The sequence below is a fragment of the Salmo salar genome, chromosome ssa09 (assembly GCF_905237065.1).
Source record: "Salmo salar chromosome ssa09, Ssal_v3.1, whole genome shotgun sequence".
NCBI classification, from domain to species: domain Eukaryota; kingdom Metazoa; phylum Chordata; class Actinopteri; order Salmoniformes; family Salmonidae; genus Salmo; species Salmo salar.
The window spans coordinates 32,606,150-32,619,134 of NC_059450.1; the positions used below are offsets into that span (position 1 = coordinate 32,606,150).

General features: G+C 46.0%; 1 protein-coding gene across 2 annotated transcripts in view; it reads left to right on the top strand.

Annotated features, from left to right (window-relative positions):
* Positions 1 to 12,985, top strand: part of LOC106611225 (neuronal PAS domain-containing protein 3) — a 478,408-nt gene that overhangs the window by 153,582 nt on the left and 311,841 nt on the right. For both annotated transcript variants that reach the window (XM_014211204.2, XM_014211210.2), the window contains one exon: positions 9,941 to 10,042. In XM_014211204.2, the coding sequence (XP_014066679.2) occupies positions 9,941 to 10,042 (102 nt within the window). The remainder of the gene's footprint in view (positions 1 to 9,940; positions 10,043 to 12,985) is intronic.

The window sequence follows — 12,985 nt, forward strand, 5'->3', positions numbered from 1 at the left end:
GTAAGATCTGTTCTGTATGGTCTGTCCCTTATGGTCTGTCCTGTGTGGTGTTGAGGGTGGGGAAGTGTGTGTGTTTTGTGTGTGTGTGTGTGTGTGTGTGTGTGTGTGTGTGTGTGTGTGTGTGTGTGTGTGTTAGACCCTGCTTGCTGGCTGGATGCCAGGACTCATGAGGTAGTGGTTAAATATTCAGTGAGACAGACAGACAGCATGCAGAGCAGAGATTCCCTCTCTTTACACTGTGCATGAGTTACTGGCCTGGAGAACTGATACACTGGACATTCTAAGTGTTATAATTATAATGTTCTAATTCCTAGTACATGGTCACAACATACCCCCTGTTGTAGTCAATATATTTCTTAGACCAATTAAATGGACCAAAGTTTGAATGTTTTGAGCTTGTCTTCCTCCATAGTATACTCAATTATAAATTATACATGTTGATGCAGTACATGGCTCAACAGTAGCCTAACCATCATTTTAATTTTTTAAATGTTTTATTTCACCTTTATTTAACCAGGTAGGCTAGTTGAGAATCAAATCAAATGTATTTATATAGTCCTTCTTACATCAGCTGATATCTCAAAGTGCTGTACAGAAACCCAGCCTAAAACCCCAAACAGCAAGCAATGCAGGTGTAGAACCACGGTGGCTAGGAAAAACTCCCTAGAAAGGCCAAAACCTAGGAAGAAACCTAGAGAGGAACCAGGCTATGAGGGGTGGCCAGTCCTCTTCTGGCTGTGCCGGGTGGAGATTATAACAGAACATGGCCAAGATGTTCAAATGTTCATAGATGACCAGCAGGGTCAAATAATAATCATCACAATGGTTGTAGAGGGTGCAACAGGTCAGCACCTCAGGAGTAAATGTCAGTTGGCTTTTCATAGCCGATCATTGAGAGTATCTCTACCGCTCCTGCTGTCTCTAGAGACTTGAAAACAGCAGGTCTGGGACAGGTAGCACGTCCGGTGAACAGGTCAGGGTTCCATAGCCGCAGGCAGAACAGTTGAAACTGGAGCAGCAGCACGGCCAGGTGGACTGGGGACAGCAAGCAGTCATCATGCCAGGTAGTCCTGAGGCATGGTCGGTTCAGGTCCTCCGAGAGAGAGAAAGAAAGAAAGAGAGAAAGAAAGAATTAGAGAGCATACTTAAATTCACACAGGACACCGGATAAGACAGGAGAAATACTCCAGATATAACAGACTAACCCAAGCCCCCCGACACATAAACTACTGCAGCATAAATACTGAAGGCCGAGACAGGAGGGGTCAGGAGACACTGTGGTCCCATCCGATGATACCCCCGGACAGGGCCAAACAGGCAGGACATAACCCCACCCACTCTGCCAAGACTACACTCAATCATAGGACCTATTGAAGAGATGAGTCTTCAGTAAAGACTTAAAGGTTGAGACGGAGTCTGCGTCTCTCACATGGGTAGGCAGACCATTCCATAAAAATTGAGCTCTATAGGAGAAAGCCCTGCCTCCAACTGTTTGCTTTGAAATTCTAGGGACAGTTAGGAGGCCTGCGTCTTGTGACCGTAGCGTACGTATAGGTATGTACGGCAGGATCAAATCGGAAAGATAGGTAGGAGCAAGCCCATGTAATGCTTTGTAGGTTAGCAGTAAAACCTTGAAATCAGCCCTTGCCTTAACAGGAACCCAGTGTAGAGAGGCTAGCACTGGAGTAATATGATAAAATTGGTTCTAGTCAGGATTCTAGCAGCCGTATTTAGCACTAACTGAAGTTTATTTAGTGCTTTATCCGGGTAGCAGGAAAGTAGAGCATTGCAGTAGTCTAACCTAGAAGTGACAAAATCATGGATTAATTTTTCTGCATCATTTTTGGACAGAAAATGTCTGATTTTTGCAATGTTACGTAGATGGAAAAAAGCTGTCCTCGAAACAGTCTTGATATGTTCGTCAAAAGAGAGATCAGGGTCCAGAGTAACGCCGATGTCCTTCGCAGTTTTATTTGAGACGACTGTACAACCATCAAGATTAATTGTCAGATTCAACAGAAGATCTCTTTGTTTCTTGGGACCTAGAACAAGCATCTCTGTTTTGTCTGAGTTTAAAAGTAGAAAGTTTGCAGCCATCCACTTCCTTATGAACAAGTTCTCATTTCCAACTGCGACCTGGCCAAGATAAAGCAAAGCAGTTCGACACATACAACAACACCGAGTTACACATGGAATAAACAAACATACAATCAATAATACAGTAGAAAAATCTATATACAGCATGTGCAAATGAGGTAGGATAGGAGAGGTAAGGCAATAAATAGGCGATGGTGGCAAATTAATTACAATAGCATGTGCAGAAGATGAATGTGCAAGTTGAGATACTGGGGTGCAAAGGAGCAAGATAAATAAATAAATACAGTATGGGGATGAGGTAGATTGGATGGGCTATTTACAGATGAGCTATGTGCAGTGATCTGTGAGCTGCTCTGACAGCTGGTGCTTAAAGCTAGTGAGGGAGGTATGAGTCTCCAGCTTCAGAGATTTTTGCAGTTCGTTCCAGCCATTGGCAGCAGAGAACTGGAAGGAGAGGCGGCCAAAGGAAGAATTGGCTTTGGGGGTGACCAGTGAGATATACCTGCTGGAGCGCGTGCTACGGGTGGGTGCTGCTATGGTGACCAGTGAGCTGAGATAAGGCGGGGCTTTACCTAGCAGAGACTTGTAGATGACCTGGAGCCAGTGGGATTGGCAAAGAGTATGAAGCGAGGGCCAGCCAACGAGAGCATACAGGTCGCAGTGTTGGGTAGTATATGGAGCTTTGGTGACAAAACGGATGCCACTGTGATAGACTGCATCCAACTTGTTGAGTAGAGTGTTGGAGGCTATTTTGTAAATGACATCTCCGAAGTCGAGGATCGGTAGGATGGTCAGTTTTACGAGAGTATGTTTGGCAGCATGAGTGAAGGATGCTTTGTTGCGAAATAGGCAGCCGATTCTAGATTTAATTTTGGATTGGAGATGCTTAATGTGAGTCTGGAAGGACAGTTTACAGTCTAACCAGACACCTAGGTATTTGTAGTTGTCCACATATTCTAAGTCTGAACCGTCCAGAGTAGTGATGCTGGACGGGTGGGCAGGTGCGGGCAGCGATCGATTGAAGAGCATGCATTTAGTTTTACTTGCATTTAAGAGCAGTTGGAGGCCACGGAAGGAGAGTTGTATGGCATTGAAGCTCGTCTCGAGGTTAGTTAACACAGTGTCCAACGAAGGGCCAGAGGTATACAGAATGGTGTCGTCTGCGTAGAGGTGGATCAAAGAATCACCAGCAGCGAGAGCGACATCATTGATGTATACAGAGAAGAGAGTCGGCCCGAGAATTGAAACCTGTGGCACCCCCATAGAGACTGCCAGAGGTCCGGACAGCAGGCCCTCTGATTTGACACACTGAACTCTATCAGAGAAGTAGTTGGTGAACCAAGCGAGGCAATCATTTGAGAAACCAAGGCTGTTGAGTCTGCCAATAAGAATGTTGTGATTGACAGAGTCGAAAGCCTTGGCCAGGTCGATGAATATGGCTGCACAGTAATGTCTCTTATCGATGGCGGTTATGATATCGTTTAGGACCTTGAGCGTGGCTGAGGTGCACCCATGACCAGCTCTGAAACCAGATTGCATAGTGGAGAAGGTACGGTGAGATTCGAGATTCTGTTTGTTAACATTTCATCAGGGGTCCGGAGGTCCGCACTGAAAATGTGTTATATTTCCTTGCCGTCAAAATGAGCTAAAATCAAATAAAATGTGTTGGTCACATGCTTGGTAAACAACAGGTGTGGACTACCAGTGAAATATTTACTTACGGGTCCTTCCTAACAATGCAGAGAGAAAGAAAATAGAGAAATAATTAAAAATGAAAACACCTAATAATATAAGTTATAATAAATACATAATGAGTAACGATAACTTGGCTATATAAAATACTGCTCAAAAAAATAAAGGGAACACTTAAACAACACATCCTAGATCGGAATGAAAGAAATAATCTTATTAAATACTTTTTTCTTTACATAGTTGAATGTGCTGACAACAAAATCACACAAAAATAATCAATGGAAATCCAATTTATCAACCCATGGAGGTCTGGATTTGGAGTCACACTCAAAATTAAAGTGGAAAACCACACTACAGGCTGATCCAACTTTGATGTAATGTCCTTAAAACAAGTCAAAATGAGGCTCAGTAGTGTGTGTGGCCTCCACGTGCCTGTATGACCTCCCTACAATGCCTGGGCATGCTCCTGATGAGGTGGCGGATGGTCTCCTGAGGGATCTCCTCCCAGACCTGGACTAAAGCATCCGCCAACTCCTGGACAGTCTGTGGTGCAACGTGGCGTTGGTGGATGGAGCGAGACATGATGTCCCAGATGTGCTCAATTGGATTCAGGTCTGAGGAACGGGCGGGCCAGTCCATAGCATCAATGCCTTCCTCTTGCAGGAACTGCTGACACCCTCCAGCCACATGAGGTCTAGCATTGTTTTGCATTAGGAGGAACCCAGGGCCAACCGCACCAGCATATGGTCTCACAAGGGGTCTGAGGATCTCATCTCGGTACCTAATGGCAGTCCGGCTACCTCTGGCGAGCACATGGAGGGCTGTGCGGCCCCCCAAAGAAATGCCACCCCACACCATGACTGACCCACCGCCAAACCGGTCATGCTGGAGGATGTTGCAGGCAGCAGAACGTTCTCCACGGCGTCTCCAGACTCTGTCACGTCTGTCACGTGCTCAGTGTGAACCTGCTTTCATCTGTGAAGAGCACAGGGCGCCAGTGGAGAATTTGCCAATCTTGGTGTTCTCTGGCAAATGCCAAACGTCCTGCACGGTGTTGGGCTGTAAGCACAACCCCCACCTGTGGATGTCGGGCCCTCATACCACCCTCATGGAGTCTGTTTCTGACCGTTTGAGCAGACACATGCACATTTGTGGCCTGCTGGAGGTCATTTTGCAGGGCTCTGGCAGTGCTTCTCCTGCTCCTCCTTGCATAAAGGCGGAGGTAGCGGTCCTGCTGCTGGGTTGTTGCCCTCCTACGGCCTCCTCCACGTCTCCTGATGTACTGGCCTGTCTCCTGGTAGCGCCTCCATGCTCTGGACACTATGCTGACAGACACAGCAAACCTTCTTGCCACAGCTCGCATTGATGTGCCATCCTGGATGAGCTGCACTACCTGAGCCAATTGTGTGGGTTGTAGACTCCGTCTCATGCTACCACTAGAGTGAAAGCACCGCCAGCATTCAAAAGTGACCAAAACATCAGCCAGGAAGCATAGGAACTGAGAAGTGGTCTGTGGTCACCACCTGCAGAACCACTCCTTTATTGGGGGTGTCTTGCTAATTGCCTATAATTTCCACCTGTTGTCTATTCCATTTGCACAACAGCCTGTGAAATGTATTGTCAATCAGTGTTGCTTCCTAAGAGGACAGTTTGATTTCACAGAAGTGTGATTGACTTGGAGTTACATTGTGTTGTTTAAGTGTTCCCTTTATTTTTTTGAGCAGTGTATATACAAGGGGTACGCAAGAGTTGATGTGCAAGGGTACGAGATAATTGAGGTAAATATGTACATATAACTAGGAATAAAGTGACAAATAATAAACAGTAGCAGCAGCCTGTGATGAGTCCAAAAAGTTAGTGCAAAAAGGGGTCTTCTATCCATCGTTTATGGGGATTTTTGATGCTCTCTGACTGTCCAGCTTTTGTCTTGGCGATTATTAGCAACCAGAGTAAATAGTAGAACTATAAATGTAGGTTCAATATCATTTCTACACAGTTTCCATTTGATTTTAGTCATTTCAATGTTGTTTTTTCCCAGAAAAAAATATAATTCAAATCATATTTTATTTATTTATTTTTTACTCAAAATGGGTTCGTGTGCCTTGAGTTTGACACGTGCATTACATGAGAAGGTTTACAGTATGTGTGGCGTTTCAGTTGTGCTACAATCATCAAGCTGTCTCCCCATTAGGAAAGCTGTTAGGGAAGGATGTTAACTCCCCTCCAACCAAATGAAGGGTTACCCACATGGTCACAGTCGATGGCCATCCTACATAAGATTGATCTCTTCCCAGCACCATGCACCATGCAGGTACTACAGAGGTTTGGTCAGTTAACCAGTGGAAGGACCCAGGAAAACCATTATTATTGTAATGGCCTGGCGGTATGGAGGAAGAATTTACCTGTAAATGTCACTCACCTCAGTCCTCCAGATTACATCAATAAAAAGCCTTTTAAATCAACTGGCCAGCCCTGAACACCAAATCCTGGAGTCAATATAAAGTCCTAATAAACATGTCAAGCAGGCAGGGGAGGGCTGGGGCTTCCTCTGGGGTGATGTGGTTTAGCAGTGGGTGACTGCTCCTCACGGGGTCTGACTACTCTTATTCATCAGCCACTTACCACTGCCAGGTTCCAGCAAATATCTTTTCATCATCACCAGAGAGCCCAATATTCCTCTACTCTACTCTGCCTGCATGGGCTCTGTGCTCCTCTATTCATGTCTGGCAGCATGGGTCTCTGTGCTCCTCTATTCATGTCTGGCAGCATGGGTCTCTGTGCTCCTCTATTCATGCCTGGCAGCATGGGTCTCTGTGCTCCTCTATTCATGTCTGGCAGAATGGGTCTCTGTGCTCCTCTATTCATGTCTGGCAGAATGGGTCTCTGTGCTCCTCTATTCATGTCTGGCAGCATGGGTCTCTGTGCTCCTCTATTCATGTCTGGCAGAATTGGTCTCTGTGTGCCTCTATTCATGTCTGGCAGAATGGGTCTCTGTGCTCCTCTATTCATGTCTGGCAGAATGGGTCTCTGTGCTCCTCTATTCATGTCTGGCAGCATGGGTCTCTGTGCTCCTCTATTCATGTCTGGCAGCATGGGTCTCTGTGCTCCTCTATTCATGTCTGGCAGCATGGGTCTCTGTGCTCCTCTATTCATGTCTGGCAGCATTGGTCTCTGTGCTTCTTTATTAATGTCTGGCAGATGGGTCTCTGTAGCCTATGTATCCTCTCTATAAGTGCTGGGTTGTTATTTTTTTTCACCCAGGAAAACACTGTTGTGCTCCTGTCTTGTCAATTAATGACAGGTTTGAGGAAAGTGGTCCTCCGCAGGTGGTCTGGTTGTTCTGTGCTTTATGTCTCTGTTCAAGGCTGAGGATGCAGACCTTGTTTGCTATTTTTTTTATTTTGTTTGTTTGTACGGCGCTGAACGATTGTGACTCAGCCCCTTGATTTGAGCCCCTTTTACCTCAGAGGGTGAGCAGAGCAGAGATGTGCCTGTTAACACATTCAGGGGGCTGGAGACAGAGAGAAATAGGGGAAGGAGAGGAAGGGAAGGGAGAGAGGATGGGAGATGAAAGAAGAGGAGAGGAGGGGGAGGAGAGAAGACAGGGGAGGGGGTAGAGGAAGTGACAAGGGGAGAAGAGGGGGAGAGGAGAAGAGAGGAAGCCCCACCATCCGCCACCTGCAGACCTCATTCACACAGAGAAACAGAGGCATGTGGAGCTGTGCAGGATGAGGATCAGGCTGCTGTTTGGACAAAGAGTCATCATGGCTGGATAACAATCCTCCCAGTGATCTCTATATCTGTCTATCCACCCAATGAGCATCACCATAGTGGTATATCTCACTGCAGAAAAACCCTCTGGTGCCAGGATAGCTCTGTTTCTGACCATCCAGGCTTCCTACCCCCGGTCCAGCCCAGGAACATCAAGACAAACACCAAGCCCCAATCCACAAGCAGCTTTCCTGAAGCAGCAGAGTAAGACTACCTGTCTAAGTCTAGCCTGTATGGGAAATGTGGAGAATTGTGGATTTTCAACCTGCATGCCGGAAGTTAAAAACATGTTGCGAAAACAACCACAGGTGCTTGTGGTGCCGAAATGGGAACAGAGAGGAAACAGTGTAAAAGTGACATGTTTTCAATCACATGGCTGGTTCGTAGGGAATCGTCTAAAGGCCACATTGGAGCAGTTTATAGAGTAGAATGGGGCTGGTGGGATTCGTTTTCTCCAACGTATGAAAAAAGTGTATAAATTCAACACAATGCCTGGTACAGTGTGTAATATAGTCAGCGTTGAAAAATGGGCCAGATCTCCCATTGCTGTCTGCAATTTACCTTTGTGGCCGTGAAACAAAATCCATTGTGCTGCATTTTGTACCATTCAGGCCAGATAGGGTGTGTGCTTGTGATTGTGTGCGTAGTTTCATTCAGTGTACAGTGGTGGGGGGGGGGCTGATATTGTGGAACATATTGCACTGGCTGACATTACCCATACCCCCATACCTACAGGGAATCATTTGTACTAAATGACATGTGGCTTGCAAAAGGTGGTAAAGGGAAAGGCATCAGTCTTGGGGGAGATAACTGGCTAGCGAGGGCTGTACAGTGCAAGCAAAGCTCCAGGAGAGTGCTGCTTCCATTTTCTTAGCCCGTAAATGCTTCTCCCCTTCAGAGTGAGATCATTTCAGTACAGGTTTCTGCTGTTTAATAGGATGGTGTGAGGAGGTTTTTTAACAAATAAAAGCTATTTGCTGCAGATTCGGTGCACAGGGCATACAGCACGTCACTGGGAGTAGGAGTCCAATAGCTTTTAATTGTTAGAAAGAGAGAGGGTTGAACCACCAACTGAGTTGGAAGAAAGCAGATGTATACCCAGCAATGTAATAATGTGAACGTATAGCCCGGTACAATTAATCTGTGCCTTGCAATACCTAAATATTCCTCTCTAAATTACTCTTGTCTTGATCAAAAATCTAAAATCTATGAATCAATGACTCATTTTATTTGGATGCGTTTCAAGCAAACTGATTATCCCTGAATCCTGTCCTAGACTCACCAAGTACCTTACTTTAGTCATGCTCAAAATAAGCACATAAATGTAAAAAAATGATCACTCTTTGTTGGTGAGAATATTCCTGCACAGCAAGAAATACAAGCTCGTAGTGTATTTAAGTTTTAAAAAGGCTTCTAAAGTTTGTAATTTCCACTTAGAAATTACAGACTTGATTTGCCCTAACGAAAAATGTATCAACCCATACATTTTTTTTTATTATTAGGCCTCCCGAGTGGCGCAGTGGACTAAGGCACTGCATCGCAGTGTTGCGGCGTCACTACAGCCCGGGGTTCAATCCGACCAGGAGTCCCTTAGAGCAACGCACAATTGGCCCAGCGTCGTTAGGGGAGGGTTTGGCCAGGGGGGCTTTACTTGGCTCATCACACTCTAGTGACTCCTTGTGGGGGACCAGGCGCCTGCAGGCTGACACCGTCGTCAGTTGAACGGTGTTTCCACATTGCTGCGGCTGGCTTCCGGGTTAATTGAGCAGGTTTTAAGGAGCGCGGTTTGGTGGGTCATGTTTTGGAGTACGCATGACTCGACCTTCGCCTCTCCCGAGCCCGTTGGGGAGTTACAGTGATGAGACAAGATCGTAATTGGGAAGAAAAGGGGGTCCAACATTTTTTTTAATTATTATAATAATTGACATTTCCTGTTATTGCAGTATTCTTTTCCTGCTGTTGCAAACTGGCTCAAATGTATGGTTCTACATGACTAAATCAACCCATCCACATCCCACACTATGTTTTCATGTAACTGTTGGTTGGAAATGTTTGCATGCTTGCATACATTACATTTTCTCTAGTAGTACAGTATCATTTAGAAAAAAGATCATTACTGAATACTGTGAAAAATGTGACAACCTGAAATTAGAACTGCATGTTCTATCTGCTTTAGATCAGTATGTGTAATATATGATCTTTGTGGACTTTGAGGGGAGAGGAAAGCGGGGCTCACCCCAGAACCATTTATACTGTGTATATATACAGTACATACATTATATACATATTTCCATATATGTACTGTGTATATATGGCTGTGGTCCATACTGTTCTTCTCTCCTTATAGGCTTTAAGAGATGTTCACGTTGTTTCTCCACAGCGACCCTTACTGGGAGAGGCCTGCTAATACCAGCTCCTGTTCAGCCTCTAGGCCCAAGACACTCCACCTTGGAGGAGGGCAACAACATACCTCATCACCATGGTAATCCCCCCCCCTTACCTTCTCTGTCTTCCCTTCTTCCTTCTGGTCAGGGGCAGACCAGGCCACAGCTCAGATGCTGTACATACTGTTACTACTACCAGCTACCTCCCTCTCTGGTCTGGTTAGAGAGACAACATGGTTAAGGATGCCAGCTTGTGTAAAAATCAACTTAACTCCACTTTACTGGCTGGAAGAGTAGAGGAAATGAACCAAAACTGTGGCCTAGATGCACTTGGGTATCACTATTATTATAAAGAAATTATGTTAGCTTCTGTAGTTTTTGACATGTTGTCAATAAGCTATTTTATGGTGGATTTTGAACAGCATAGAATGGCATGTATAATTAGCAATCCCCCAGGAAGTTTGTCGTAATGTTCTTTCTATCAGGAATCAAGGTAAGACCCAAATGCAGACTGTGTGAAGTAACAATGTTTATTGTAACCACAGGGGCAGGCAAACAACAGGACAAGGCAGGCAGGGGTCGATAATCCAGAGCAGAGGCCAAGGTACAGGACGGCAGGTAGGCTCAGGGTCAGGCAGAGGTCAGTAATCCAGAGGTGGAGCAAAGGTACAGGACGGCAGACAGGCTCAGGGTCAGGCAGAGGTCAGTAATCCAGAGGTGGAGCAAAGGTACAGGACGGCAGGCAGGCTCAGGGTCAGGCAGAGGTCAGTAATCCAGAGGTGGAGCAAAGGTACAGGACGGCAGACAGGCTCAGGGTCAGGCAGAGGTCAGTAATCCAGAGGTGGAGCAAAGGTACAGGACGGCAGACAGGCTCAGGGTCAGGCAGAGGTCAGTAATCCAGAGGTGGAGCAAAGGTACAGGACGGCAGACAGGCTCAGGGTCAGGCAGTGGTCAGGCGAGAAAAGAGAGACTAAGGAAAAACAGGAGCTGAGACAAAATGCTGGTAGACTTGAACAAACAAGATGAACTGGCGACAGACAAACAGAAAACACAGGTATAAATACACAGGGGAATAATGGGGAAGATGGGCGACACCTGGAGGGGAAGACAAGCACAAAGACAGGTGAAACAGATCAGGGCGTGACACTTTCTTATTTTACACAGGAGCTTTTTATGTAATTTAGATTTTTTATGTAATTTTGCTTTTATATTATTTCTGATATTGAGTTAATTGATCTAAGGGGAGTTAGCTATATTTCGTCTAGGTAACTACAGTTCAAATTAAGGTTCCCTCTCTTCCTTTGCCATCCAAAGACAATACAGTATGTAGACAGTAATACTCTTATTTGACCTGGCTTTATGGCTTTGAGCGTTGATAAATGATACACCTCTCAGGGGAACACTGACTGTCCCTTTATAAAACAGGGCAACCTGCTCTGTGTTGTCAAACTGGGGAAGATAAAAGGCTTCATAGTGGGTGACTAGTCAGTGCAATTGTGGGAAGTTGAGTTTTGACATATTCCTCTGAGACAACGTCTCTACGTCTTACAGCTTCAGAAGTCTTTTCAGTTCTCCCCTCTTTCAGATCCTTTGTAGTTAAAGACCTAGGCTTACACATTAGGAAATAAACATGGAGCATAATTCCTCTAGCTCTCTCTCCCTCCCTCCCTCTGATGTACAGCACAGGGGTGAGGGCAGGATTACTGTCGGCCTGAATAAAGGGGATTTATTGATGTAACACTTTGAGAAAAAAGCACTTCTTAATAGCTCATCACAGTCTGTATGTATTATGAGGCTAGTCTCAGGCCTACACCCCCTTATGTGCTGCCTTACAAACAGGCAGACAGGCCTACACCCCCTTATGTGCTGCCTTACGAACAGGCAGACAGGCCTACACCCCCTTATGTGCTGCCTTACAAACAGGCAGACAGGCCTACACCCCCTTATGTGCTGCCTTACAAACAGGCAGACAGGCCTACACCCCATTATGTGCTGCCTTACAAACAGGCAGACAGGCCTACACCCCCTTATGTGCTGCCTTACAAACAGGCAGACAGGCCTACACCCCAGAACAGTACATACACTACATTCCTGTAGTCCTACACCCCAGGACAGTACAGACACTACATTCCTGTAGTCCTACACCCCAGGACAGTACACACACTACATTCCTGTAGTCCTACACCCCAGGACAGTACACACACTACATTCCTGTAGTCCTACACCCCAGGAAGGTACAGACACTACATTCCTGTAGGTCTACACCCCAGGACAGTACAGACATTACATTCCTGTAGTCCTACGCCCCAGGACAGTACAGACATTACATTCCTGTAGTCCTACGCCCCAGGACAGTACAGACACTACATTCCTGTAGTCCTACACCCCAGGACAGTACACACACTGCATTCCTGTAGTCCTACACCCCAGGACAGTACAGACACTACATTCCTGTAGTCCTACACCCCAGGACAGTACAGACACTACATTCCTGTAGTCCTACACCCCAGGACAGTACAGCCACTACATTCCTGTAGTCCTACACCCCAGGACAGTACAGACACTACATTCCTGTAGTCCTACACCCCAGGAAGGTACAGACACTACATTCCTGTAGTCCTACACCCCAGGACAGTACACACACTACATTCCTGTAGTCCTACACCCCAGGACAGTGCACACACTACATTCCTGTAGTTCTACACCCCAGGACAGTACACACACTACATTCCTGTAGTCCTACACCCCAGGACAGTACACACACTACATTCCTGTAGTCCTACACCCCAGAACAGTACAGACATTACATTCCTGTAGTCCTACACCCCAGGACAGTACAGACACTACATTCCTGTAGGTCTACACCCCAGGACAGTACAGCCACTACATTCCTGTAGTCCTACACCCCAGGAAGGTACAGACACTACATTCCTGTAGGTCTACACCCCAGGAAGGTACAGACACTACATTCCTGTAGGTCTACACCCCAGGACAGTACAGACACTACATTCCGGTAGGTCTACACCCCAGGAAGGTACAGA